The sequence below is a fragment of the Aplidium turbinatum genome, chromosome 13 (genome assembly GCF_918807975.1).
Source record: "Aplidium turbinatum chromosome 13, kaAplTurb1.1, whole genome shotgun sequence".
NCBI classification, from domain to species: Eukaryota; Metazoa; Chordata; class Ascidiacea; order Aplousobranchia; family Polyclinidae; genus Aplidium; species Aplidium turbinatum.
This window is the reverse complement of record NC_137484.1, coordinates 24,553,968-24,578,993: the sequence shown is the minus strand read 5'-3', so window position 1 is coordinate 24,578,993 and position 25,026 is coordinate 24,553,968. Positions and strand designations below refer to the sequence as shown.

The 25,026-nt window shown below is 38.3% G+C and overlaps 2 protein-coding genes and 1 non-coding gene across 3 annotated transcripts in view; 1 reads left to right on the top strand and 2 right to left on the bottom strand.

Moving 5' to 3' along the window:
* The window catches only part of LOC145781774 (uncharacterized), a 36,059-nt gene extending 32,810 nt beyond the window's left edge, over nucleotides 1-3,249 (bottom strand). The window contains exons 1-6 of the mRNA XM_082593444.1: nucleotides 3,100-3,249; nucleotides 2,310-2,438; nucleotides 1,024-1,097; nucleotides 730-769; nucleotides 463-556; nucleotides 105-223 (exon numbers count right to left, since the gene is read on the bottom strand). Coding sequence (XP_082449570.1) covers nucleotides 105-223; nucleotides 463-556; nucleotides 730-769; nucleotides 1,024-1,097; nucleotides 2,310-2,438; nucleotides 3,100-3,249 — 606 coding nt within the window. The remainder of the gene's footprint in view (nucleotides 1-104; nucleotides 224-462; nucleotides 557-729; nucleotides 770-1,023; nucleotides 1,098-2,309; nucleotides 2,439-3,099) is intronic.
* A 12,877-nt stretch (nucleotides 3,250-16,126) lies between these two features.
* LOC145782280 (protein rolling stone-like) lies at nucleotides 16,127-19,378 on the top strand. The gene is made up of 3 exons (XM_082594069.1): nucleotides 16,127-16,266; nucleotides 17,314-17,467; nucleotides 18,189-19,378. Exons 1-3 carry the CDS (start codon nucleotides 16,174-16,176, stop codon nucleotides 18,836-18,838), a joined length of 897 nt encoding a protein of 298 aa, XP_082450195.1. The 5' UTR covers nucleotides 16,127-16,173; the 3' UTR covers nucleotides 18,839-19,378.
* A 4,517-nt stretch (nucleotides 19,379-23,895) lies between these two features.
* Nucleotides 23,896-23,969, bottom strand: Trnai-aau (transfer RNA isoleucine (anticodon AAU)). Its single transcript has one exon. It is a non-coding gene; the product is annotated as a tRNA-Ile (tRNA).
* Nucleotides 23,970-25,026: the final 1,057 nt, after the last annotated feature.

Sequence of the window (25,026 nt, the reverse complement as noted above, 5' to 3'; positions counted from 1 at the left end):
GGCCCCAGGAGCTCAAACTAAGCTTAATCAAAGTGTTGGTTTACATCGCAGGGCAAGCACATAGATGCTAAGCAGAAGTCATCCATGACACACCCAATACACACCTGCTCATTCATAATGTGGAGGAGATTCCCGTCACTCCGGATGATGAGAGCGTTGAACCACTTGATGGAGGAGTTGTCCCGGAAGACAAGAATCCTGCTCCCGGTCAGACAGCTCCTTCCTAGGAAGGTTTTATAGCATTTTTATGGTTGATATTCGAGCAAAGATAGAAACAAGCTATTTTTGAAGTTTCCAAATAATAAAAATTCTTGACATCCCAAATTTTTGAAGCAGTGTCCCGCAATCTTCTGCCACCCACAACACAGTCATAAATTTCCAAAATTTGGGGCCGAATCTCGACTAAAATCGCCACCTCGAGGTTAGCAACGTACGTAACTCCAATGTAAAAACATCACTCACTGTCAGCCAGTATCTTCTGCGCACGCTGCACCATAAGCCAATCGTTAACCGCATCTCGGGTCTTCCCGGAAGTTCCCACCAAAAGCTCATCCTCCTGAATAACACAAGAGGTGGTTAGAAAGTTTAGGGCAGTAGATGCATCCCGCCGACTTTCAGTCTGAAGCTATCAAAGATTAGCACAGGAAAGCCGAAAGGTCGAGTTTATCCAAAAAGCCGGTTGATAATTGAGATATCTTAGTCTAATTAATCTTTTACAGAATCACCGACCTTTTCAACGGTTCGTATGTTTTCCTCCTTCACAAAGGCCCTGCAACGATACAACATCAGGTTATTATTTTAAGTTGTTGCAGCAACCAGCAAAGACCAATTTGTTCATGTTGAATTGCAAGGTAGAAAAGAGCGTTGGCACAATGGCACATCCATGACATTCATGTCACAATTGCTACTTGTTAACTTCAAGCAGGTTGGTGAGATGACCATTGATCAATGTTGACATCCCGTTAAAGATTATTGGAAGTAACACACGTGGATGCAACCTGTAGTTCATCAAGATTGTGGTACCTGTGTCTGTCGTTGAGGAATTCCACAAGGACATCATCTGTTGGAAGTTGGAAGCCGCGACGTTGGTGGAAGATCTGATGGATAAGCAAAGAATTGAGTTTTTTGAAAACACAAAATGACAAGTTCATCGTCATCCAAATTCGGTCTTGTCCCCACTAGTGGGGATGGCCGATTCTTTTCTTGCAGCGGTTGTCTATTTAAATCTCACTTTACTTTCCACATATCCGCCCAAGGAAACATCTAAACTAAAGTCTCAAGACATATATGCAGCAGAAAAAGACACCAGTTTGAAGGAATTTGTGAAAAGCCAAAAGATGAAGAGGATTTATAAAGTGATGTATCTTGACAGGACACCTAATGACATGCTTGAAGGTGGACACGAAGATTTTCTTGCTCTACCGTCCAACTAAGCCTTCAACAGGTGGAAGCTTGAAACGATCAAAGTGAAACCGCAGAGGTGATGATGAGGGGATACGTCATTCTGAGCAATTACAGCATTAGCAGCTGCTTTAAACGTCTGCCTGGGAGATAGTGCTGCTCACAAACTAAAGCAATTTCCATCTAGCAAGAATTGAAATCTGAACATTCAATGTGAGATATCGCTTGCCTTACAGTGCTGCTAGTGTAGCAAAATTAAATCTCTAAATGACAAATGTCACTCATTTCATTGATACCACACAGCACTCTTTAAGGCCACAAACACTTCCAACAGCATTTTTATAGTTAATTTTTTTAGATTTTGTAATGTTTCCTGTCAAAATCATTCATTCATGGCATTCAATTGCCTTCTCCTATAAACTCTGTAGGCAAATTGCAGGAAGCCAGACTTACAATATATATCTCACATTTTGTTTCATGCAAATGTCCATAGATGTGTGCAACAGAAACTAATGATTGACACATATTTAATTTTGCTTTGGTAAAAGTTAGAGATCTAATTCTGTCATCAACATCTCTAAACAGCACAACTTCAACAACAGACACAAGAAATAACCAACCAAGTCTTACGTCATTCGAGTTAATCAATCATTATGTCACCATGGTGATTGGGTATGATGGCATATAAATCGTATCATTCAGATAAATGCATTCGGAAGTCATTCTGCATCACAGACTCACTCTGAATCCAAATGTTCATCCGTAAAGTGTTGATGCACAGTAGAATGCTGCACATCAGCACGCATTGACAATCTATTCGATCTCTTGTGTATTGAAGATTACTATAGTTTCGTGAGAAACTCAAATTGCTACAAATATTTGCCCATTACAAACTGTCAATGACTCACCAATGCTGCGGTTAGTCTCCCAGAGAGAAAGTGTTCAGTCACAGTGATACCTTGTTCAATAAAAACATTTTTAAAATCTTCTAACTTCTTCCAGTCTTGACCTTCTTTTCCGTCCCATTCAATGTATATCTGAAAGATGCAACTTCTTAAAATAGTCCAAAGTTGATGTGTATGTATGCGTATCAAAATAAGTGTCTACAATTAATCCACCTACACTACTAATTTCTCAAGGATGAAGTTCATTGAACAGATATTAAACTAGAAATAGTGGCAACATAATAGCTGAAACTCATTGTTTGTACATTCAGTTCACGCTTGTTCATCACAAACATCAACTGTCAGGTGTGCACATTTGTTTGTCCAAACTGCATACACTATGTTACTTTTATTGATTGTTACACAAACATTAGGTTACCATTTGTAACTAGTATCATCAGCATTTTTACCATATATATACATATGATACTGCGAGTAGCTCGACATCTTCAGTAGCCTACCGGCTGCGTCTGTCTGTCGGCTGCGTAGCCGAGTGGTGAGAACGTCTGTGCAACGTTCGAAAGGACGTGGGCTCGACATAGCTTCAGAGCACACGGCTGTGTCTCGGCAAAGACACTTAATGGCAAGCCAAAATAAGGGGAGTAGCTGACTCAAAGATTATATGTCACTTTGCTGCTTCATGTCGTCTGTTGTATCGCATCTGTGATCGCAGTGTACCGTATGTTATCGCAATGGGCGCAAATAACAACACGATTATTATTACCCTAGTTTGATTTATCTTTCCATAGCTTACCATAAAATCACTATCATCCAAATTATTAGATGAAGCACAACGAATAATTCCACACTGCCATCGCAACTTGTCACAGGACTCTGTTTCTTCATTATCACATACTAATATTCTTTTTCCAACAAATCCCTTCTTTTCACTAAGTACATTCATTCTTTGTAATACAAGTAAACAAAAGTTTAAAACAGGTTAGCAAATATTGTTTCAAAACAAGTCAAACATAAAGTTCAACAACAAAAGATGTAACTTGTTGCACAAGTCTTGACAACAAAGCTACACAGTTAAATTATCAACTGAAGAATATTTATATTTTTTAAAGAATAATTATCATTCTCAGGTAGTTATAAAAAAGTAAACAATCAATATTAATCTCCCAACGAACAATGTGACAACAGATTGCGGTGCCGTAGGCCAAGGGATACAGTTTGAACAACGACTTTTTGATACAAAAGCAAATATACCGATATGATTTTTAGCATTTTTTAGATGTTGCTATTGAATATTTTAAACAAACGCAACTATTTTATATCTTTACTTTTTAATTTCATGTAAAATGAATAACAATATTGTGCAAATGCATTTCAAAGCAGTCTAGACTATTTGATGCAAAACTATTCGATATAGATGATTTGCTGCATATATTGAAAGCAGAATCCTTCAACACTGGACAACTCACTGCATGAGGCAGTTTACTGCCAGATTGGTTGACATGAGACAAGCATATGGCCTATTCTATTTCATCAGTGAATATCTCATTATCTCACTGACTAAATGGAGCTGATTAGTGCACTAGCTAAAACTCTTATCGCTTTGTTATCTCTCTTTCAAAATTCAAAAACAAAACTTCAACATTTTATAATATACATTTTTTTGTTTTGTCACATTTGCGTTTCGTTTTTAACATTTTATACATTTTTTGTTTTGTCACATTTGTGTTTTGTTTTTGAATAGGCTGTATAAACAATTGATTCATTGAAAGTTGAAATGGTCTAGTTATATTCTTGCTTAACAATGGCATAAACCTGGCCTTCCCAGCTATCAAGGTAATAAAGACAAAAGCAATCTATTTGGACAAGTTATTTGGACAATCTATTTGGACAAGACAATCTATTTGGACAAGAAACAATAACTTACACTGGATATCAAACCTCAATCGTCTTAGGCTACTGTGTGATGTGCAGTCTAACCATAGAAAGAGCTCAACACCTGCTCTCCTGGGCCACATTGAAACGGGCTTTTGCCTGAGGATGGGTTTCTTTTATGTCCGGTTTTCTTTCTCCATCCTATTATTATTATTATTATGACTGCTCATCCACATCAATATTGGAACTGGCAAATTCAATCCACAACACTTTTCATTAGGCTGTCATTCAATACTACATGTGTGCTTCTCTGTTTTTGTTTTATTTTTTGCTATTTGTTTTTTTGGGTTTTGTAGCCGTGCTAACTACTGATATATAGCCTACTACATACGGTAATTTTTCATTCAGGCACGTTTTAAACCTTTCAAGGTTTTGCCATCTTTTCCCGTTCGTTTACGTGCTGGTAGGTTTACATCGATTTTTGTAGTTAGTATCTTTTTCGTCCCGGACGCGTTAATGACGAAAAATAAAATGATTGATTGATTGATTGTACATTAAAAAGCTGACATTGTTTGATAATACTTCTATATCTAATATCTATAGGCCAGTAGCTACAGAAACTGGTGTAAATATACAAGGGGACTCAGCAACTGACTTTCTTATAAGGCTAATTAATAAAAGTACCTTTTTGGCATATTTAAATTTTGTGAAACTTATTTGTCATTAACTGTAAACTTTGGTATGACTTTAGTCCTGTTTTACAGGTCATATAGGCTACCTCTCGTTCACGAAGACAAGGCTAATAGCTTACCTAAGTGTACACTGACCCCAACTTCCAGTATATTTAGCCCTACTTAGTAAACAATTTAACTCTTTACCAGCCTATCATGCTTTGTTTGAAGGATAAATAGCTTAGCCTGCCCTAACAATAAAACCGACGGGCTGCTGTTTCAGCCCGTTTATGGCTGTTAGTAATTAAATTTTGAAGTCAGAAATAAGTTACCGTAGATTAAAAATTTACAGAAACTGACACCACAAACTTAACACCAAAAGCTACCTAAGTTCAGTAAACAAAACCTTTAAATCAGTAAAAATCCTTTAACCTGAATCCACAGCAACAGGTAGCCCTGCCTCAACAACTTCGCTTTCAGCTTTGCCGATCAAAGGTTGCTCTATTCTCCACTAGACGCCGTTTGTCAATTTGTCTCATTCCAGATTCCACTTGTTTTGTTACGTCAGAAAGACTTAATTTTTGTAGCGGATCGGCAGTACGTGAGGACAAGCTGGCAGCAAGCTTAAAAATACGAATGAAGAAAATACTTTATTTGCGTTGAAGTTGTGTTGTTCAGAAAAAGCAAGCATGCTATCATCCATTTCACTCTTTCTTGCTTAATTTTAAGCCCTAAATCTTGGGGGAAAACAGCCTTTTTCCTTCCGCCCCGATAGCTCAGTTGGTTAGCGCGTGACTTCGTGAACGAAGAAGCTTCAAGATCAAGCGGCGCTGGTTCGACTCTAGGGGTACCGGTATGCGCTTGAGCAAGACATTCTAAGGACAGATTTCAATTCAGCGGCACCTAATGGATGGAATAAATAATCCTCCGGTAACTACACTACAACAATGGGAAACTTCACTCCGTCAATCTCGGTGAACCGGCCTTGCGTGAGTGGTTCAAAGCCTCTACATTACAAGTAGATAAGACATGATTGTATAAGAAGTACAATATGTTATGGAGCTGAAAGATGGGCTGTGAGAATCGAAGATATGAACAAAATGGAAGCTACAGAAATAAGAATGGTCCAAATGATGTGTAAAAAAACTTGAAAGATAAAATTAGAAATGAAAGTAGGCCTATCCATGAGTTGACGAAAGTATCCATGAGTTGACACAAGGACACAAGTAAAAAATCTCCCTAAATTCTTTAGAATCCACCGTTTGCGATGGTATGGCCATAAGGCTTTAGCAATGACACAAGTTTAACTTTAGCAATTAACACAAGTTTAACTCCAACAACCGAAAGCATGGACAAAGGGCTGCAAAACCTGGTGGACCCATGTTAGCGTGACAAACGCCAGGTTTCATCCATTGGAGAAGAGACAAATGAAAGATGAAGATACTACATGGGAATGGGATGACCAGGGCCTGATTAAGGCTCACGGGGGCCCGAGGCACAGCTAAGTTTAGGGGGCCCTATTGGCAATAGCTTTCCATGTAGTCTCTGCGAATGATGAAATATGGGCTAACAAAAAGTTCAAGAAAAACTATAACTTCATAAATATTAATTTAGCCAATTTACCTACAGCTTTCTAACAGTATGAACACTCTTACACTTGTTACAAAAATTATTGGATGAAAAATCTCTCTAACAGATTGGAAATTGAGCGCATTTGATACTGTACATGCCTACTGTATACACTATCAAAATGTAGCCAACACTTGAATTTGAACTAGCAGAGTTTATTAATGGTTCCTTAAAACCTATGAAAGTTTAACTTTTTTACGTATAATGGATGGTTGGCAAAAAATTCTGTAGCAAGTATATTTAAATTATGGTTGTCTGGTTTGGCACTAAACATCACTTAAATCACTAACACCAGTAACAACTTGTAGTAATATAAACAAGCTAACTAATTAAAAACTAAAAGCGGTAGTCATTAAAGAAATAAAAAACAATGTTTTTCACACTATAATTGTGCCAGGCCCTATTACGTAAACTGCGCAGTCATCATAACTCTTGTTGACTTTATTACAATTCACTGTTTTTGAAATGTGAGCTGGTTGACAGCAGGATTTCAGGATAGTACAAGAAAAAATACAAAGTTTTATAAAAATATTATGGCAGGCTATTCAAGGAATTATTAATAGCCTATGTAGCCTAACTAATACTAGTTCCATTTCATCGTGGTAGGCTACCAGTAATGGAATGTTAAATATAACAACTGTGCACACACTGGAACAACAACTTTTACTACCTACGCCTACGATACTAATGTAAAAAAAATTGGGGGCCCCAAAACCAGGGGGCCTGAAGCCTGTGCCTCGTGTGCCTCATGGTTAATCGGGCTCTGGGGATGACACCTGTATTCCATCTCTGCATTCAAGTTTAGGCTACGTCATAACTCCTATAAACGTTTTCTAACGTTTTCCTAAGGCAAAGGGTTGCACTAGCGACAACAATTAGGCTATAGCAAGTTTTCTTCCAACTATCGTTAAAGCATCCCAATAACAAAATGGAAACATCTTTGGAGTTGGAAAATCATCATCTGTCACCTTCATCAACTGTCAGACCTCCAGTTGCTTTAGGTATGTGGAGCCAACTGATTTTTTCAACTACTGTAATTCATCTATTTTAAACTGTTAGGTTTGGTGGCCGTGCTTAAATTTGCTTTCATCTATCCAGTGGTTCCCAACTTGGGGGTCGCAGAGCATTTTATAGGGGCTCGCGAAGCTGTTGCTCATGCCACAACAAAAGTGAATGTAAGTAGGACGAGGTACCGGTCCACTAGTAGTATGTGCCAGGCTACGTTTACATGACGTTTCATTGCGCCCGAAACGAAAATTTTTCCGTTTCGGTTAGTCTGCCAGACTCGTAGTCTGTTTGCATGCGATGACCGAAATGAGATTCGTGGCGGTCTGGATTTCATGTCGGTAGTTTCAACAGAAATGAAACCGAAATAAAGCGGTTGCGGGTGATGTAAACACACCGCAATGAGATCCTAGCAACGAGATTAGCCTTAGTGCTAGTAGTTTGTGGTCTGTTTAAGTATTTATTTGTAGTGTAGGAGGAAGAGAGAACTTGAACATTACATCAGTGCAATAGCTTTGTGTTTTTGAAATCATAATGATAGATATTTTCAACTGGGACTGGAATGCTGGTTGTTTAATTTAAGTGAGCAATTAGCAATTGCGAACCAGCAATACAAAGTCACTCTCTCAATTTTGGTGTGAAATGTATGATTCATACCCACAGATCAGACTGGCTCTGTCTAGCACGCAACCTCGAATTTCACGGTTAGCTGCAGACCTACAAGGTCAACCATCGCATTGATTTGTCAATAAATGCAAGAAAAACATTTTTAGTGCTGCCTTTTGTTGTATTATTTGTTAATAGTATAGGCTACTTGCATTTAGGAAAGAATATAAGTGGGGGGTCGCGGTATCTACAAAATTTTTTAAAGGGGGTCACCAAGACTAAAAGGTTGGGACTTGGGAACCACTGAATACGTATCCTTTAAATTTACCCCGCATGCACGTTTTAAACTTCTTTGGTTTTGCCGCCGTTTCCTTTTGTTGGTTTTGTTCCCGTAAACTGTTGGTAACTTTATCATTGCCGTTGTTTTCCGACAAAGAAAAATAAATTAAATTGAATTGAAACCAAAACCCAAACATATGCTTATAGAGAACATGAACAGGAAAAATCTGAAAACATCACCTCTCCACAGCAGTGATTCTCAGTGGCGCCGCCAGACCTTCAACATTGGGGGGGCAAAATATTGACAGTGCAAGACAGTAGCATAATCAAAAATTTTGAAAGGGGGGTGTTGACAGCCGGCGGGCGAAGCCCGATGGCGTGTTCGCCGAAGGCGACACTTAGCGTCGGAGGGTCTGGGGGGCCTCCCCCAGAAAATTTTGAAAAATTACTTTCAGTTTGGTGCATTCTGAGAGCATTTTCAACAAAATTGTGGGTATGAATATTCCTGTAAACTGGTGCTGTCCGGTGGCATAGCAAAAGGATAAGATCATGTTTTCTTCGGCATTTTTCGAAAATAATAATAATAATAATAATTTATTTGCATCAGACAAAGCTGTCCATATCCAAAACAAAACAACAAAGTAATACACAAACTGCAAATGCACAAATAACGAACAACAACAACGAAATAACATCAAAAAATAACAAAATAATACGCAAACTGCAAATGCACAAAATCTCAATAAATAGGCTAGGCCTATCTACTGTTACAAGTTTACAGACAATGGTACGGTAGCGTTACAAGTTAGAAGAACTGAAAGTATTGAGAACGATAAAAACAATCAGATGACATGGCAGCCATCAAAACTAGATAATAGCATACATAGAATTATTATAATGAAGACGGTAATTTGATATACGATGGCAATCAGACCTCATCAGGGAGGCAACAATAGAGTTAGACGATACTTCGCATCTTCCAACAAAAGAAAAAACATATTTCCGAAGTAATGCATCAAATGTTATGATGTTACACAAGACTTGATGTTCACGTACGCTATAGTGTTTCGGCAAATTGTGAATAATTCTAAACGCATTATTGAAGGCAACACGCAGACGATTAATGTCACGTTGATGATAATTTTCCCACAGATGACATGCATACATTGAAAAATAAAGCTAAGTCTCTATGTTTTCTTGTTGCTAATTCCAGACTGAGATATTTGAATGTTTGGTATTGGCAAAACTTGCTCTTTTAATGCAGTTTCGTTTAAAATTAGGCAAACTTTGTTTTAGAGACATAGGTTGATTGCTTTTTTTTGCGAGATTATCACAGTTTTATTATTTATCAATTTTCTCCTTAGTTGATTCAAAAAACGATCTTATTCCGGGAAGTCACTAACTTTTATGCTCTGAAGTCAACCCAAAGTTTAGAAAATGTAACGTCATAGAGGTCATGCATCTTGATGAGTGTCAAACAAAAAGCTTTGAGACAATGAAGTTATAGTTTAGGCTATTTCTGATATATTCAAGTTTTGTATAACGAATAGCTGTTTAGATGTTAATCTAGATCGAACAAGCGATCTCAGCAGTTGCAGATGGCTTGCATCCTTGCACAGTTTGACGAGAAACTGCATCATAGGCTAAAACTTTTCTTGTAAACAATGTATTAACATCCGTAAATTCAATTTGAAAGGTTGAAACCCCCGAACCCCCTTCCCTTGGCTACGCCACTGGTGCAACACATGCAAGACAGTGGTATATTATTTAATTTTTCTTGTTTTCTACCAGGGCTGGAAAAAATGTTTAGCTTCCCGAGAATCTGTTTTTTAGAGAAAAAATTTCCCGCGGCTTACAATCACGATAATGAGAACCTTATATTTTACTGATCTCCGGAGCTGACGTAAACCTTAAAAGTCATGTCGACATATTCTTGATGCCCCCCTTATCGAAAATTGTTCTTTGTAATACCGCTTTGAAGGAGGATTACGACTATGAACAAAAGAATAAATTTTAAACTTCATTTTGAATTGAAAAGACATGACGTAATGTCTTCCAACCTTAGTTATATATTTTTTCATTACGTAACGTCTTGTAGGAATAAATTGAAAATCAGTATGATCACTCAAAATGAAAGCAATGGGACTACGAATCCTCACTAAACCAATCTATCAATAGTCTTGTTGCACTGAAGATGACAACCTTATATTTCACTGATCCCCGGAGCTGACGTAAACCAGGCATAGATCTGTTGACTCAATGCAAACCCTTTGAAGGTTGGGGGGGCTGTCAATTCAACTTTTTTGTATCAACAGTTGTATCTCTAAAACCACTGAGGCTGCGACTACGAGATTTCTTGACTTTTCCTAACTTTTATTCACCTCTATTGAGCTGAAATTTTGAGCGAATAAAGGTTATAAATTGAAGATATAAGGCATTTCTCAGCACATCCTCTAAAATATTTCATATTCTATTGTGAAACATTTTCCCACCAGCTGGATGAAAGTAGTCTAATTAATTTGGCCCATGTCTCGCTAATCCTAACTGTTTCACAGCGTGAAGGGCATTGGCTGTATGTAAAATAATGTATAAAAATTAATCACAACATTACTATGCACGTTCTTCATTACTCTACCAAAAAATAATGTGTAAACTTACGCTACAAATGACACTCATAAGTGACCTCAACATTTCAACGTATATGAGCAGTTCTAAAATTCACATAGTTTTAATTTTCGGATGTGCTCAGCGTGAATAATTTTACAAAGTGAATCCCAAATTTTGAAACCGTGCCAAAATAACAGAGATATCACTCCTAAAGCATAAGAAGAATTGACAGCCCCCCCTCCCCAAACTGAGCAAGACTCCAGGAGCCCAACCTTCTAAGGGTTAAAAGTCATGTCGACTTATTCTTGATGCCCCCCTTATCGAAAATTGTTCTTTGTAGTACCGCTTTGAAGGTGGATTACGACTATGAACAAAAGAATAAATTTTAAACTTCAATTTGTATTGAAAATACATGACGTAATGTCTTCTAACCTTATCACATTTTTTTCATTACGTAATATTTACCACCACCAAACCACTTTTGACGATCGAATTTGTTAATTTATTATTTGGTAAAATGTTTAGATGATGTCACGTCATTACGCTGATTTGAGATATAATTTCATTCATGACGTCGTATGGATGAAAAACTTTTACAAGTTTTATACTCTGCTGAGATTAAAGAAGAAATATAAATGATAAATATTGGAGAAATTGAGTCTCCTTTACAACTTAAGAATCGAACAGCTCAAAACTGCTGAAACAAAACGTTTTGTTTAAGTGAAAGAATCACTGCAAGCAACCAATGCCAAAATGCGCGCGGAAGAAGTCATGGGAGTGTGAGATATCAAAAATTTAACAGGTTGTTATTTTTCTACATCAATGTGACGTTAGTTAAAACTTCAAAACGTCTATATCTTTGCTTCTGTAGAAAATCTTTTAATCTACTGTACGATTTAGTCATCAAGGTTTTCCATACATTTTTTAAAGAGAGAGCTTTTACCTCTCCCCCCCTCTTGCAACTTGAGTTGACTTACTTGAGGTTGGGATCCAAATATTAAAAAAAATATATTATTAATAAAAAAATAAAAAGATGATGCCCAAAACATTGGGGGGGGCAGCTGCCCTGCCTGCCCCCCCCCCCTGCCGACGCCATTGGTGATTCTAGAAATAGACTATGACTATTGACTATGAATTAATTCGTAGATCGGCCAGAGAACTACCAGAAGCTTTTTTGTCAAGTAAATTATAAATTTCATAAATTAATACTAATAGGCCTAGTTTTTTGTCTGGATCGTCCACGAAAAAGCCAAATTGTAGCTTACGGAAAGCAGCCACGTTACGCCAGTCAGAGATACATCCTCATCTAATCCAAAGTCCAGCGATACTTTTAGGATGAAAAAAAAGACACAGCAACTCTCAATTTCATACCTACACACATAGGCGTAGCCGGGGGGGCGAAAGGGGCCACGCCCCCCCAAATTTTTCAAAGTTTGAATTCCAAAGTTAAGCCCTTTGTTGAAAATATAATAAAATTTGTAGAAACTTATAACGTTTTCCAAGTCATCTGGCTATTAACACCCGCAGGGACTTGTTTTAGACTCACAGAAAGACACCAATAAATTTTGCAAATCGTAAATCGAGCAAAATTTACACGATTTACGAATTTTTTAACTAATCTGTGGAAGCAATTTTAGAATCGCTTACTCTGTTGAGTTTTTGTGTAGCTGAGGTTTTGGTGTTCTTTAATTTTAGCCGCAGTTTTTGCTCGTTCGTGTGTAAGAGCTACCTTTAATAAGTTAATAGCTGTTCATCTGCTAATGAATTTCATAGAAATATTACCTTAAAAGTGTTTCCAGAAAGCGCTATAATCCATTATTTGAGTGTAATTTTGCAAAAAATTTCCGGGGGAGCATGCCCCTGGACCCCCCTAGAATACGCGTGCCTTCGGCACGCTCTACCTCCACCCTCACCACTTTTGTTGCTTCCCTTGCTCAACCCACCAGGATGGGCCACTGCACATCAGGTGGCGATGTCTTAAGTAAAACACTTTGTCGTTCTCTTCAATTCATCAAATATTTGCTCCCCCCCCCCAATTTTTTTTCCTGGCTACGCCACTGCCTACACAATAAACTTTGCAGGTCTGCCATGAAAAAATTGCATCAGAAGCTGATGTGACACTAAAAGACATCAGCGAAGCAGTGAGCGTTTTTTTATTATATCAGAAAAGTGTCTGTTTAGGTAGGCTACCGTAAGTAGTAAAACTTTTTGAAATGTCCAAAATTTTCAATCCCGTGTTCAAGTTGGTAAACATTACTTTTCAACGCTATAAGTAAGATTTTTAGTGTTTCTGCATGTTTCTCCATCTTTTGAGAGGGTTAGAGCAAAATAATAGCTCGTAAAACTACGATGTGATGACGTTAAATTATCAGCTGCCACTCATCGCGTTGCTGCTCGGTTGATCGAACTTTATCCTTCGCGTGACAGCAAACAGCGATTAAGCGTTTTCTTGTTTATGATGTAATCGCCTCAGGGAAACTTTCGTGGTCGCATTGTCACCAGTTATGACCAGTTGACCACTGCTTAAAGTTTGCAACGTCAAGACAAGTTGTGAAGCAACGGATGAGAATATACGTCAAACCATGTCAAACGGAACGTTGAAGCAACGTTGGAAATATTCACCAGTGTTGACATCATGTAGTTTTAGCAACTTGTTGTGGTGGAGCTGGCCAGATGACGTTGGTATGTTACAACTGATCAGCCGCCCACTGCATTGTCTGAATAGAAGCACAACGCGATTGCACGTGAAACAATAATTGCACCAACAGTTATTATTAGATTGGTTTGTTTCTATTGTTTCATGAGAAAGATATGAAGCGACACACGCAAAGCTTAGGCCAGACTGAAACGTTCGCCACGTTACTAGGTTCAGCTGCTCTGGAAGGTTTGAATAAGAAGTCAGAGAAATATACAAACTACCAGAGGAATTAAAAAAAGTTGTTTTTGCAGTTTAGGGGAAACAGCATTTTGAATTGTTATAATTGAATACATGAATTTAAGAAAACAAGATGAGACCAATTCCAACAGAGGTGTTTTCAAGATAGATGCGTTTCAATTGTTTTGGTCATTTGCTTTAGTGATGGAATTTCGATAATGGTCACATGCTTAGGTATCAGTTAGATATAATGGTAAAAAGTATTATGTCTAAAAACGTCACTTAGTGAAGATTCTGTTAATGGGGTTGTATGGGGTTGAAAAAATTGTCCGTTTTCCCAGGTATCATTTAGAAAATACTGCAAGCGATAGAAAAAGCACAAAAAGTGAAATCCGAAACGAATGACATTGAGCCCTTGTTGAATTCACGTATTTAGTTGTTGCTGTTCTCAACCGCAAGTTTTCTATTGTAACAGATTTTCAAACAAGTCAGTTTCGATAGCGTCATATAACCAACAAACAGAGTGAAAGCCATTATGACGCTATGAGCCTCGTGATTAGATCACGTGACAATGTGACTGATTGCTTCAGCAGCCAAGCCATTGAACATAGTGGCAACCTCAATCATTGTGGTTTTGTGACCTCACAAAAGAAATCGATACCATGCCGCTCAGCGATCCAATGGGCAATGAAACATGGCTCGGGAGGTTGGTCTGCCGCTGTTGGTCCTTGTTTCGTCACACTGCTGGCTTGTGGAATTTGTGAATTGTCTTTAACTTTTGACGATTCTGTGCAATCGCGATAACGTTTCTTGACGTAACAAAGCAGTGACAATTAGTGGGGAAATGTTTTGTTTTGAGTCGCATGGTTGATTCCACGTGACCTCCTGCACGCGATGGTGAAATCTTGTCAGCCACCAGAAGATGACGTCACAGATAGACATCTGCTGAGCCAGTGATTTTCATGAACGAGGCTAGGTGGAAGGCTAGCAAGTGTGGAAGTAAAATGTTTTATGATCGAACAAAGTGAGTTGATCACAAGCACGACTACCTCAGAGTGCTTTCCTGGAAAAGTCTCAGTTAGGCTACGCAGAAACAACAAGTAGGGTAGATAACGTCCGACTATCAATCCTTCATTTCTTATTGGTGGTTATTAGAGGGAAAGCCCCGGGTGAAGGATTTGCAAGGAAAGAGGGAGGGAACAAAAGATGATTCTTCAGCTTCTACTAAACTACGTCAAACAAGTCGCGATGCAGCCCGCAGTTTGAGGGCGTTGCTGTTTTGGTTTGAAAGACTGACCATGTTGCCAGGTTTTAATTTTGTAAAAAAGGTTAATTTGTTGAATAGGTTTGCCACTCCTAAGAAAACAGAAGTTTTCCTTGTCTCAAAAAATAGTGAAAAATGTTTGGGTAAGGTAGTGTCAGTGGTTTCATCGGGTGCAACTTAATTCGTACCCTCATTTTGTACTCTGAAAAGATCGAGAGAAAAAATAGCACAAAGCCGAAGTCGCTGATCGCAACAAAGCCGAAGTCCCTAATCGGAGTTTCCGCAAAAATTTAAAGTTAGGGTTAGGGCTAGGGTTAGACGAAAACTCCGATCCGTGTGCTATTTTGGCTTTTTTTAATTTTTTTCTCGATTTTTTCAGGGTATGAAATGATGGTACGAATTGTTCAGGGTACGAATTAGGTTGCATCAGGTTTCATCGAGGAAGTCACAGTCGTAGATTATATACAAGCCTTTAATGACCTTTTGCTCTGCTAATTCAATAAACTTCACTTCATCCTAGACAGCAAATCAACCGTTTTTTACATTGATTCTACGTCTACAGACATTGAGTTATGAAAAAACGATGAAGTGATTTTCAATCAGAGCGCGGAATATTTGTGTCCGTGAAAGATTGATAGGTGTTCAGCAAAAAATTTATTGGTTTGACCAGTGTTCCATAGGACACCGGTGGAAATATCACAAGAGCTTCGCGTTTGTCTCCGCAATTCCTGCCTGACTATCACCTGTGTGCTCATCCAAAGAGGCGCACTGAGAAAAAATAAAAGTGAATGAATTGTCGTTGAGTAGTTTATTTTATTACATTATTATAAATTTTCGTTTGTTGTTTTGCAAGATTATTGTCATGGTAAACACTGTTGTGAAGATTTATGCATGAAAATAATCTTCCAAAACAACAAACGAAATTTTATAATAATGTATTAAAATAAACTACTCAACGACAATTCTATCACTTTTATTTTCACCATCTCATCACTGCGCTTGTCATCTGTTCAGGTTTTCACAAACAGTACATGTGTTCATAAGCTGCTATGACGTGCGATGACGTCACTTAGGGATTTGTTACGTGACCAGTTCCGTTTGAAAAGATTCGGATTTGGAGACTGCAGAAGAAAACAATTCCTTCAATTTCAGGTGAGCATCGAGAAGCGAGCATCGTCGCGTCGATGATGAAATGGAAGTTCCACACTTTCAACATATTCAGTAGACAAATGACATGAACGCTGCTTGTGACGTTCCCAGTTAGAAAACAAACCTTTTTAGCATTGATTTAACATCTGTCAACGTTGAACCGATGTAAAAACTAAAAAAATCTGATTTTTAATCTGAAATAAAGAGGGTTATTTGTTGCTGGGAACAAAAATGTGAAATACGAGAAATTGATTCGTGGCTTATATTATTCTCAGTCTCCAGACAAGAGAATACTCATCATCTTCATCATTAAGTTCTTTCCTCTCATCGAGAGTTGGAGGCAATGAGACGCCAAGTTTCTCTGTTGTGGCATTTTTTAACTGCAGTTTTGTAATTAAGTCCTGACCAGTCTTCAATATCATTAGTCCAAATTCTTGGTGGTCTGCCCCTATTTCGTTTGCCGTTCATTTTTCCTTCTAGTAGTTGTCTCTGAATGGAATTATTGCGAATCATGTGGCCAAAATATTTCAATTTTCTTGATTTAATTGTTTGTAGAATTTTCATGTTGGTTTGTATTCTGGATAGTACATCTTCGTTTGCGATTTCATCCTTTCATATAATTGTATACAAAGGATACTAACACTTTCTCAGTGGCCGCACCAACCACTACTCAACATGAATGCCCATTCCCTTGTAGCACGCTCAGCGATAGCCCGAACAACATTTAATTGATGCAATGAATATTTATCCCATTGCGAAAGCGTAACTCGTGAAGTGTTGCCCCTGACAGGAAATCAGTCGTGTTTTACATCGATTCAACATCTGTAGATGCTTGCAGAGGTTTTGAATCACTGGCGTAATAATTTGCTGCTGATGTTTTGTTTGTTGACCCAACTAAGGATTTCAACGACAGCTTCCTCCTGGCAATACCTGAGCGGTCACGAGTTGCTCTTCGTTATCAACGATCTTGATTGTCTCATTGTTTCATCAACGCATCATAAGCCTGTTTGTAAGCCATTGTTTGCCAATAATTGACAACTGTGTTTGCAGTGGTCGCCTCACCGAGTGTACTTCCTTCTCTACCGCGCCTTCATCTTCCTTTACGTCATGGCTTGGCTCATCACTGACGTAGTGATCAACAAAGATCCTTATTACATCACGTACTTGACGCATTGGGGGGAGATTGTGATGTTTCTCTATTTCGGTAAGTTGGTTTGCATCATTGATTTCAAGATTCCATTATTTCTTACGGCTTCTTGCACCACAAAATAGCTTCGTTCAGTGGCGTAGCTAGGGAATGCTAGGGAATGTGCATCCCGGGGCGGATTCAGATTTTGCCGCCCCTTCAAGAAAAAGCATGTGAAAATGAAATGCGTTTTTTATCAGATTATAATCAAAATCAAAAATCGTAGTCTGAAAGTGCCGCCCCCAGACGTGCCGCCCGGGGCGGTCCGCCCCCCTAGCTACACCACTGGCTTCGTGTGTTTATGTTTGTATCTTAATGCAGTGAAAGTTCTTGAATTCACATCCTCATGCTCCTGTAAGCATCTAGCTTGCTGGATTCGTCACAAAGAAGCTATTGTTCCAAACTAGACGTGAGGGCCGAACATTGATGCATTTCAACTTGTCCAAGGGGTTTTCAGTTTGAACCCCCAAATGGGAGCAGGTCTACTTTATGAATCTGTTTAAAAAAGCTTTGCACCAGAATATTGATAACCGGATTTTTATCCTCTCAACCTCGCAGAGTAGAGCGATTGCACCGACGAAAGTCAACCACGAGAGCACGCGAAGTTGAAAGTGTGAAACAATTTAAACGTTTTGTTTTGACGTAACCTAAAAGACCACCGGGTTGACTTATGAGGGTCATCCCTGTCAGCCCCAGAGCGATTATATTTCTTTCCCCTCAATCAGCGTTTCCATTGCAGCGTCATCCTTCCTCATCGCGACTTGGTCTTCTTCCGAACTCAACGCTCCGGTCGATGCAAGTGAGCAAACATTTGGTCACGCTCCACTGCGCTGGTACCACCTGATCACGTGGGGCATGCTGAACATCTACGTTACAGTGGCGGTTATAATAACAATCTCCTACTGGGTTGGAGTCGGGGAGGATCTGATCGAACCCACCAAGTCCCACCCCAGCGTCAATGTCCATGTCCACGTCATCAACTTTGTGCTGGCCGTCGCCGAGTTGACCTTGAATGACCTCCCGATTAGAATCCTGCATTTCTATTGGCCAATGATATTTGGCTTTGTCTACGTCATGTTCACCCTCGTCGTTCATTGGTCAGGAGGTCCATCGGCGATATACGCGGTGGTCAATTGGTCAGAACAACCGGGAATGGCGGCAGGGGTCGTTTTCGGACTACTCTTTGTCGCTGTACCTGTCTTCCACGCCATAATCACTTTCCCGCTGTTCAGAATTAGAATTTATTTTTACCACAAATACTTTTCTAACTCGACACGGAATCACCCTTCCTTTAAAATATCCCCAACCCAGCCCCAAACAAACGAAATTCCAGTAAACACAGTGAACCATATCGCGATCAACCTCACGGAAGAACTGACCAGGCTATGACGTCATCAATCCAGCACCTAAAATGTCGTGGTCGCCATTTCAAGACGCCATAGCCTATCATTGCAACCTGACATTGTTCATGCGCCAAACAAAAGTTCCTTGTGAATGTTCCACTGAAGCAGTGGAACTGTTTACACTTTTTAAAATTTTATATTTTTAAACATTTTATATATTGCAAAGTTTTATTTATTTATTATGACGTCACTGTGCATGCTGTTGCCGCTTAGTTGCCATGTTTCTTTCAATTATTTTTTAGTTTCCAAACAACTGACGCGCGATAACAAGATATGCAATGCACTGTCAGCACTTATCTAGAATAAGTTCAAAATAACGTTTCGTCGTTTGTTATTTCATAATTGGCCGCATGTGGAGGATTGCCACCCATTTCTTCTTATGAAACTGAGCAGCACAATCTGATTCGGACTTCAATTATTGTAGTCCATATATAGCATTTCATAATTCGTTTTCGACTGTTGATGTTAGTTTTACGCATTGTTAATGTATTTTTCATTGTAACAAAGTTGTTTCTTGCTATTTCTATTCGTCTCAATGTTTCCGTATCGCTTCTGCCATTTTCAGTTATTGTGTGTCCCAGATAGGTAAAGCTTTTGACTTGCTCGACCAGAACTCCGTCAATAATAATATTTATTTATATGTTTTAGTTTTAACAAGGGTGATTTAACACAAAAGAAATTCAAAAAGTGACAAGTTTCCTGAAATTTTTATTTTGAAAGTCTAGCATTCAAAAACTTAGTTGTGATGTCATAAAAGACTCAGCAAAGTAAAAATAAAGGAAACCGGCTCAGTGTGACCACAGTCTAATATAGAGACTGTGGTGTGACCATGCGGATTCAGAAAAAACTTATGTTTTTGGACTTATTCATTTCAATTGATTCATTAATTAATTGAATTTTTATCCTCGGTCTGGGAAAGCTTATTGCAGAGCTCCTGGCAGTATCGCATACGTGTAGAGCAGGGGTTCTTAACCTTTTTTCCTTTATTACCCATTTCTGTCCAGATCAAAGTCCCATTACCCAAAATCTAATTTTATCTATTTTGACAGATTAAAAATATAAAACAGCGTTATTCAACAAAAACATCATTTAATGCAAACAAGGACATCAATAATGTCAGTGAGACATTTTCTCTTTTTTTTCTGTACAATCGATGCAATATTGGATGCGATTTTGGATTGATTTAGTTTTGGTTTTTTGAATCTCTATCCTCGGACTAACAAAGCCTTGATAGGTTATTCCTGGTAGTTTCGCATACTTGTAGAGGCTCTTGAGTCTTGACACAGGGCCGGTTACCGAGATTGGCAGAGTGAAGTTTTCCGATTGTTGAAGTGTTGTTGCCGGGGAATTATTCCATTCACTAGGTGCCGCTGAATGGAGAGCAGTCCTGAAATTGGATACTGCACAACGCAAATCTGACTCCAGATCTAACAACTTGTTTCGGGATTTTGGTTTCAAAGTAACAACACTTGAAAATGCTGATTCACAGAGATAAGCAGAAGGGAACATAGTCAACAATGTTAGCTAGGCTATCGGATACAAGAAAAATCTTACTATAAAATGTCACAAAAATAAAATACATAAAACCAGCGACAAAAATGATGAGAAAATAAATCACTATGACGAAACAATTATAAAAATGATAAAATATCACTGTGCTTGTTTGGTTGTTTTGAACGGACTCAAAACATCAAAAAAAGTGTGAGCTATAAAGCAACTTTACCATTTACAGCTATGACATTGTTTGTTACATCTATAATTCTACATTATTCCGGTTAAGCAGATTACCCACCTGCTATCCTGAAATTACCCACATGTGGGTAATTACCCATAGGTTAAGAACCACTGGTGTAGAGGCTTTGATTCACAGACGCAGGCCCGGTCGCGAAATTTTTTTCTCACGAACTTTCTGTCTCATTTGCATATTTCTGTAAGCGTAGCCATTACTGTTTTTTTGTTTTTTTTGTTGTTTGTTTATCTTTATCCTGCATTGCGGGAAAGCGGACTTGAGCGCTATGCATCGGTGTACGCCTTCCGACATACACCTGACCCACGCTGCAGCCGACGGCAATGTCTGTTTCCGGTTGTCTACTCTACTTGGTACTACCCATTACTCGAAATCGATCACTAGGTAGAGGCAATTATCGTAAAGTTTCTTGCCCAGAGAAACAACAGTAAGTGCGGGTGGCTGGAGTCGAACATGCAGGCTCTCGACTGCGAGCCCAACGCGCTAACCACTCGGCCACGGCTGCCGCGCGTAACTGTTTTTACCGATTTTCGCCTTCACAGCAGCCGATTTTCGCCCTCCAGGTCCAAATGTAAACATTGAATTTGAAAAAAATACGTAGCCTGGACTCCGGAGACACACCTAGTCTAGTCAAGTTTAAAAAAGTTGAGAAAAGAAATTGATTCTGGTCACTGGTCTAAAAGTAAGATTTTCCGAATTGATTACGAATTAACCCTAACCCATTAGCCCTAACCTTACTTTTTTTGAAAAGCTTTTGTGCACCGCAAAAATTAATACTCCTAAAGAAAAAAAAATTGACTTCGATGGGCGTCGAACCGATGTCCTCACGATTATGAGGCAAAAGACGAAACCACTAAACCAAACGCGCCAACGAAAAATGCTTGCATTCACACGGTATAAATACAAACTCTATGCGAAGTAGCCAAAAGGTCTTGGGAAAAAAAATTTCGCGGCCCGGTCATCGACCTTGACAGAGTGAAGTTTTCGATCGTTGAAGTTTTACTGCCAGGAAATTATTCCATCCATTAGCTGCTTCTCCGCACAATTTTTCAACTCTAGAATTGAAATTGGATGTGTCACCTTGGATAAGCTGTCATTACGTTCCAAAAACTACAATGAGTTGTTGTAGTTTGGTTCTTCGATGGTCAGTTGTCACCTTTTGAGGCGCCTGGTTTCATTTTATACTATCTCGACGAAATATCTTTTTTGACTGTTGCGTAATACGAACCTTACAACAACATCTCAGCACGCGGCCCCAAAAATCATTTTTCCTGTTATTTTTCTTGTGAGTTGTGCAAGACCTGCTATACCCAGACACCAAAATCCGTTATTTTTACATTAATTCAACGTCTGTGGCCAGGCGCGGATCTAGGAGTTTTTTTCGGGGGGGGCCAGAAAATTTGAAAAGCAATTAAACAGAAAGAAAAAGATAAAGCAGATATGAACAATGATACTACGACAGTAGCGTAGCCAGGAATTTTGAAAGGGGGGGTTTTGACGGCCGGTGGGGGGTCTGGGGGGCAGCCCCCAGAAAATTTTGAAAAATTACTTTGAATTTGGTGCATTCTGAGAGCATTTTCAACAAAAATGTGGGTATAAATATTCTTATAAAATGGTGCTGTCTGGTGGCATAGCAAAAGGATAAGATCATGTTTTTTTCGGATTTTTCGGTAATAAACCTAAGTCTCTATGTTTTCTTGTTGCTAATTCCTGGCTGAGATATTTGAATGTTTAGTATTGGCAAAACTCGCTCTTTTAATGCAGTTTCGTTTAAAATTAGGAAAACTTTGTTTAAGAGACATAGATACTGAAAGCTTCATTCTCAATATCGTGATGTCACACGAGTAGTTAATCATGTTGACTTATTGCCCCGTGTATCACCGGATGTGGTATCACCACAGGTAGGGTATAGGTAGGGTATCACCGGAAGTGGTATCACCGGAAGTGGTATTGACGGAAGTGGTATTGACAAGTGCCGTCGCCTTACGGGTATTGACATCTTGTGGGTATTGACATTTTGTGGGTATTGACATATTATATAGGTATATTCGGTGTGTTACGTCACTCTATGAAAGTTTATTTTATTAAATACGATAAACGATGATAGTTTTTGAAATATGTTTTCTGCAACAAGGACATGTAGTAATTTTTTGTTCACAAGTTCGGCAACAACATAAATGCCCGCACGGTAAAAGTATAATATTGGTTCGTTTAGTGTTTGATCAATTGTTGTTACTGTAGCATCAATTATATTTTGCACAAGTAGGTTAGAGAGTAGAATATATATTTGGTAACAAGGTTCTTTAAATATAAATTTCATTTTGTCAAAAGTAATGAAGTCGTTTGGCTTTACACAGCTGGTGTAATGAATGTTGGTTGTTCGATACGAACGTTAAATTAATGCAAAAGGATGTTGATTCAGTGGGTAGGTTTATAACTCTCTTGTGGATGTGCGAGCTCAGCCTGCTTCCTGTTTTGAGCGTGTTGAGACCTGTTCACTCACCAGAGGCTTGCCTATCCTAAGCAGTATATGTGTCAGGATATGATATAGCTTGGATTGCTTCCTGCAGCAGGTCTGTAATTAAGCCGTTGTAAGGTCTAAAGTCTATAGTAAGCAGAGTGTTTGAATATGAATTCACAACCAGTTCACATTTTCCAGATTTTCCTTGTGTTGATAGATTGTCAGATTATATCAGTTAAGTTTAGATGTAATAATTTGTACTGAAATATGTAAGCAAAGTTTAAGATTGAGTTGGTTATGGAATAATTAAAGCAGAAACAGGTCCCCAGGTTGATTTTGATTAGACGTTGAATCAGTGTAGAAAGAAGGTTAGAAAGAAAAACAGTTTTGGTTTAACGGATTACATTCAAATTACGTATGAGCGTTTGTAAATGACCTGATTTTAATTATTTTTCATCTTTGCAGGAAATAATCTATTGTTAAGTTGCGGGAAATGTAGGGCCTATTAATAATCCTTATATTTGATTTTAACACGAAAAATTAACATCAACACTCCAAAGCGAAATGCGAAATGTTATATATGGACTACGCTACTCTACAATGCAGAAACATGGACACTGTCATCACAAATGGTTAAACAAGGAGGATTCTCCGCCAGACCGACACTGATTGCAATAGCGAACAGCTCATCTTAAATTGGATACAAAATATAGCCTAATTCGAGGAAATTCTGAAGTTCGTTCAAACGCCAATGAAACTAGATTTGTTTTTTCTTTTAGCTACTTCTTCTACTGAAAGAAATATACAAAGACTTTTTAAATCAAAATGAAATACATGGTCAGTGCGGGGATCGAACCCGCGACATTCGCGTTATTAGCACGACGCTCTAACCAACTGAGCTAACCGACCAGTTTTTTACTGGAAATCTTGTTGTTTAATAAAACCTATGTGCTGACGGACAAAAGAAACAAGACACTGCAGTTCCAATCATATTTTATTGACAAATGGTGCAAAACAATCACAGAATAAAATCAAATTTAATACGCTTTTGAGGTCGTAACGCGCTTGGTGATTGATCCTTTAGGACTTTTAAATATTTGAGGATTTCTTGTAATTGGTGTTGATCTTCTGGAGTTGGCATGGGGCACGCTTCGAATGTTTAGATTGATTGAAGATTTCGTTATACTTTGATGAGTCTTTTGATCTGCGGATCGGTTTTAGTTTATTGTAAGGCAAATGACCAAAGGGTTGGTTATAATTATTATAATCTATGACGTGTCCAAAAAGCTTAATAAATACTGTATTTAATCATCTTCAACAGTAATAAATACTGCATTTTATCATCTTTTTGGTTAATCTTCGTTTCGGTTTATGTTGGTTTCGGTAAACTTTTATTTTACCAGGTCTCCGTTTCGCTGTAACAGTGGTTTCAGCTAAACCTTTATAGTAACGTTTGATAAATGTAACTAATCTGGAATAATGACGTAGGTCTAACTTCAGGCTTATCATGTAGGAATAACATTTACATTTTTTTTTATGATTCTTATTTACAACTAAACCATTCTATGATAATAACAACATGATGCAACTCAACACGCAACCACTAAATTAAGACAAAGAACCTCCTGCTCTGTATTGTTCAGTTTAGATCTGTGTAGCTTATCAGGTTCATAATGTAGCTAAGCATTTGTTTGATAAAGATCATTGAAACAGTAGTTTCAGCTAAACCTTTATAGTAACGTTTGATACATGTAACTAACCTGGAGTGATAGCTTGGTCAAAACAACGTAACTTTAGGCTTATCATGCAGGAATAAATTTTACATTTTGATTTTAGATGATGCTAATACCAGCTAAACAATCAACATTTCTTTTATACAATGAGAACACCCAAATGAACAGCTATAGAACAAATTGTTGCAACATATACTTCTACAATCTGAGGACTGGAAAAAAAATCAACAAAC

Bases quoted from the DNA above. Each gene is read 5' to 3' on its own strand.
- LOC145782280 (XM_082594069.1), top strand. From the start codon at position 16,174: ATGACGTCACTTAGGGATTTGTTACGTGACCAGTTCCGTTTGAAAAGA. The intron at 16,267-17,313 runs GTGAGCATCGAG...CTGTGTTTGCAG, and splicing joins AACAATTCCTTCAATTTCAG to TGGTCGCCTCACCGAGTGTA. The intron at 17,468-18,188 runs GTAAGTTGGTTT...TTTCCATTGCAG, and splicing joins TGTGATGTTTCTCTATTTCG to CGTCATCCTTCCTCATCGCG.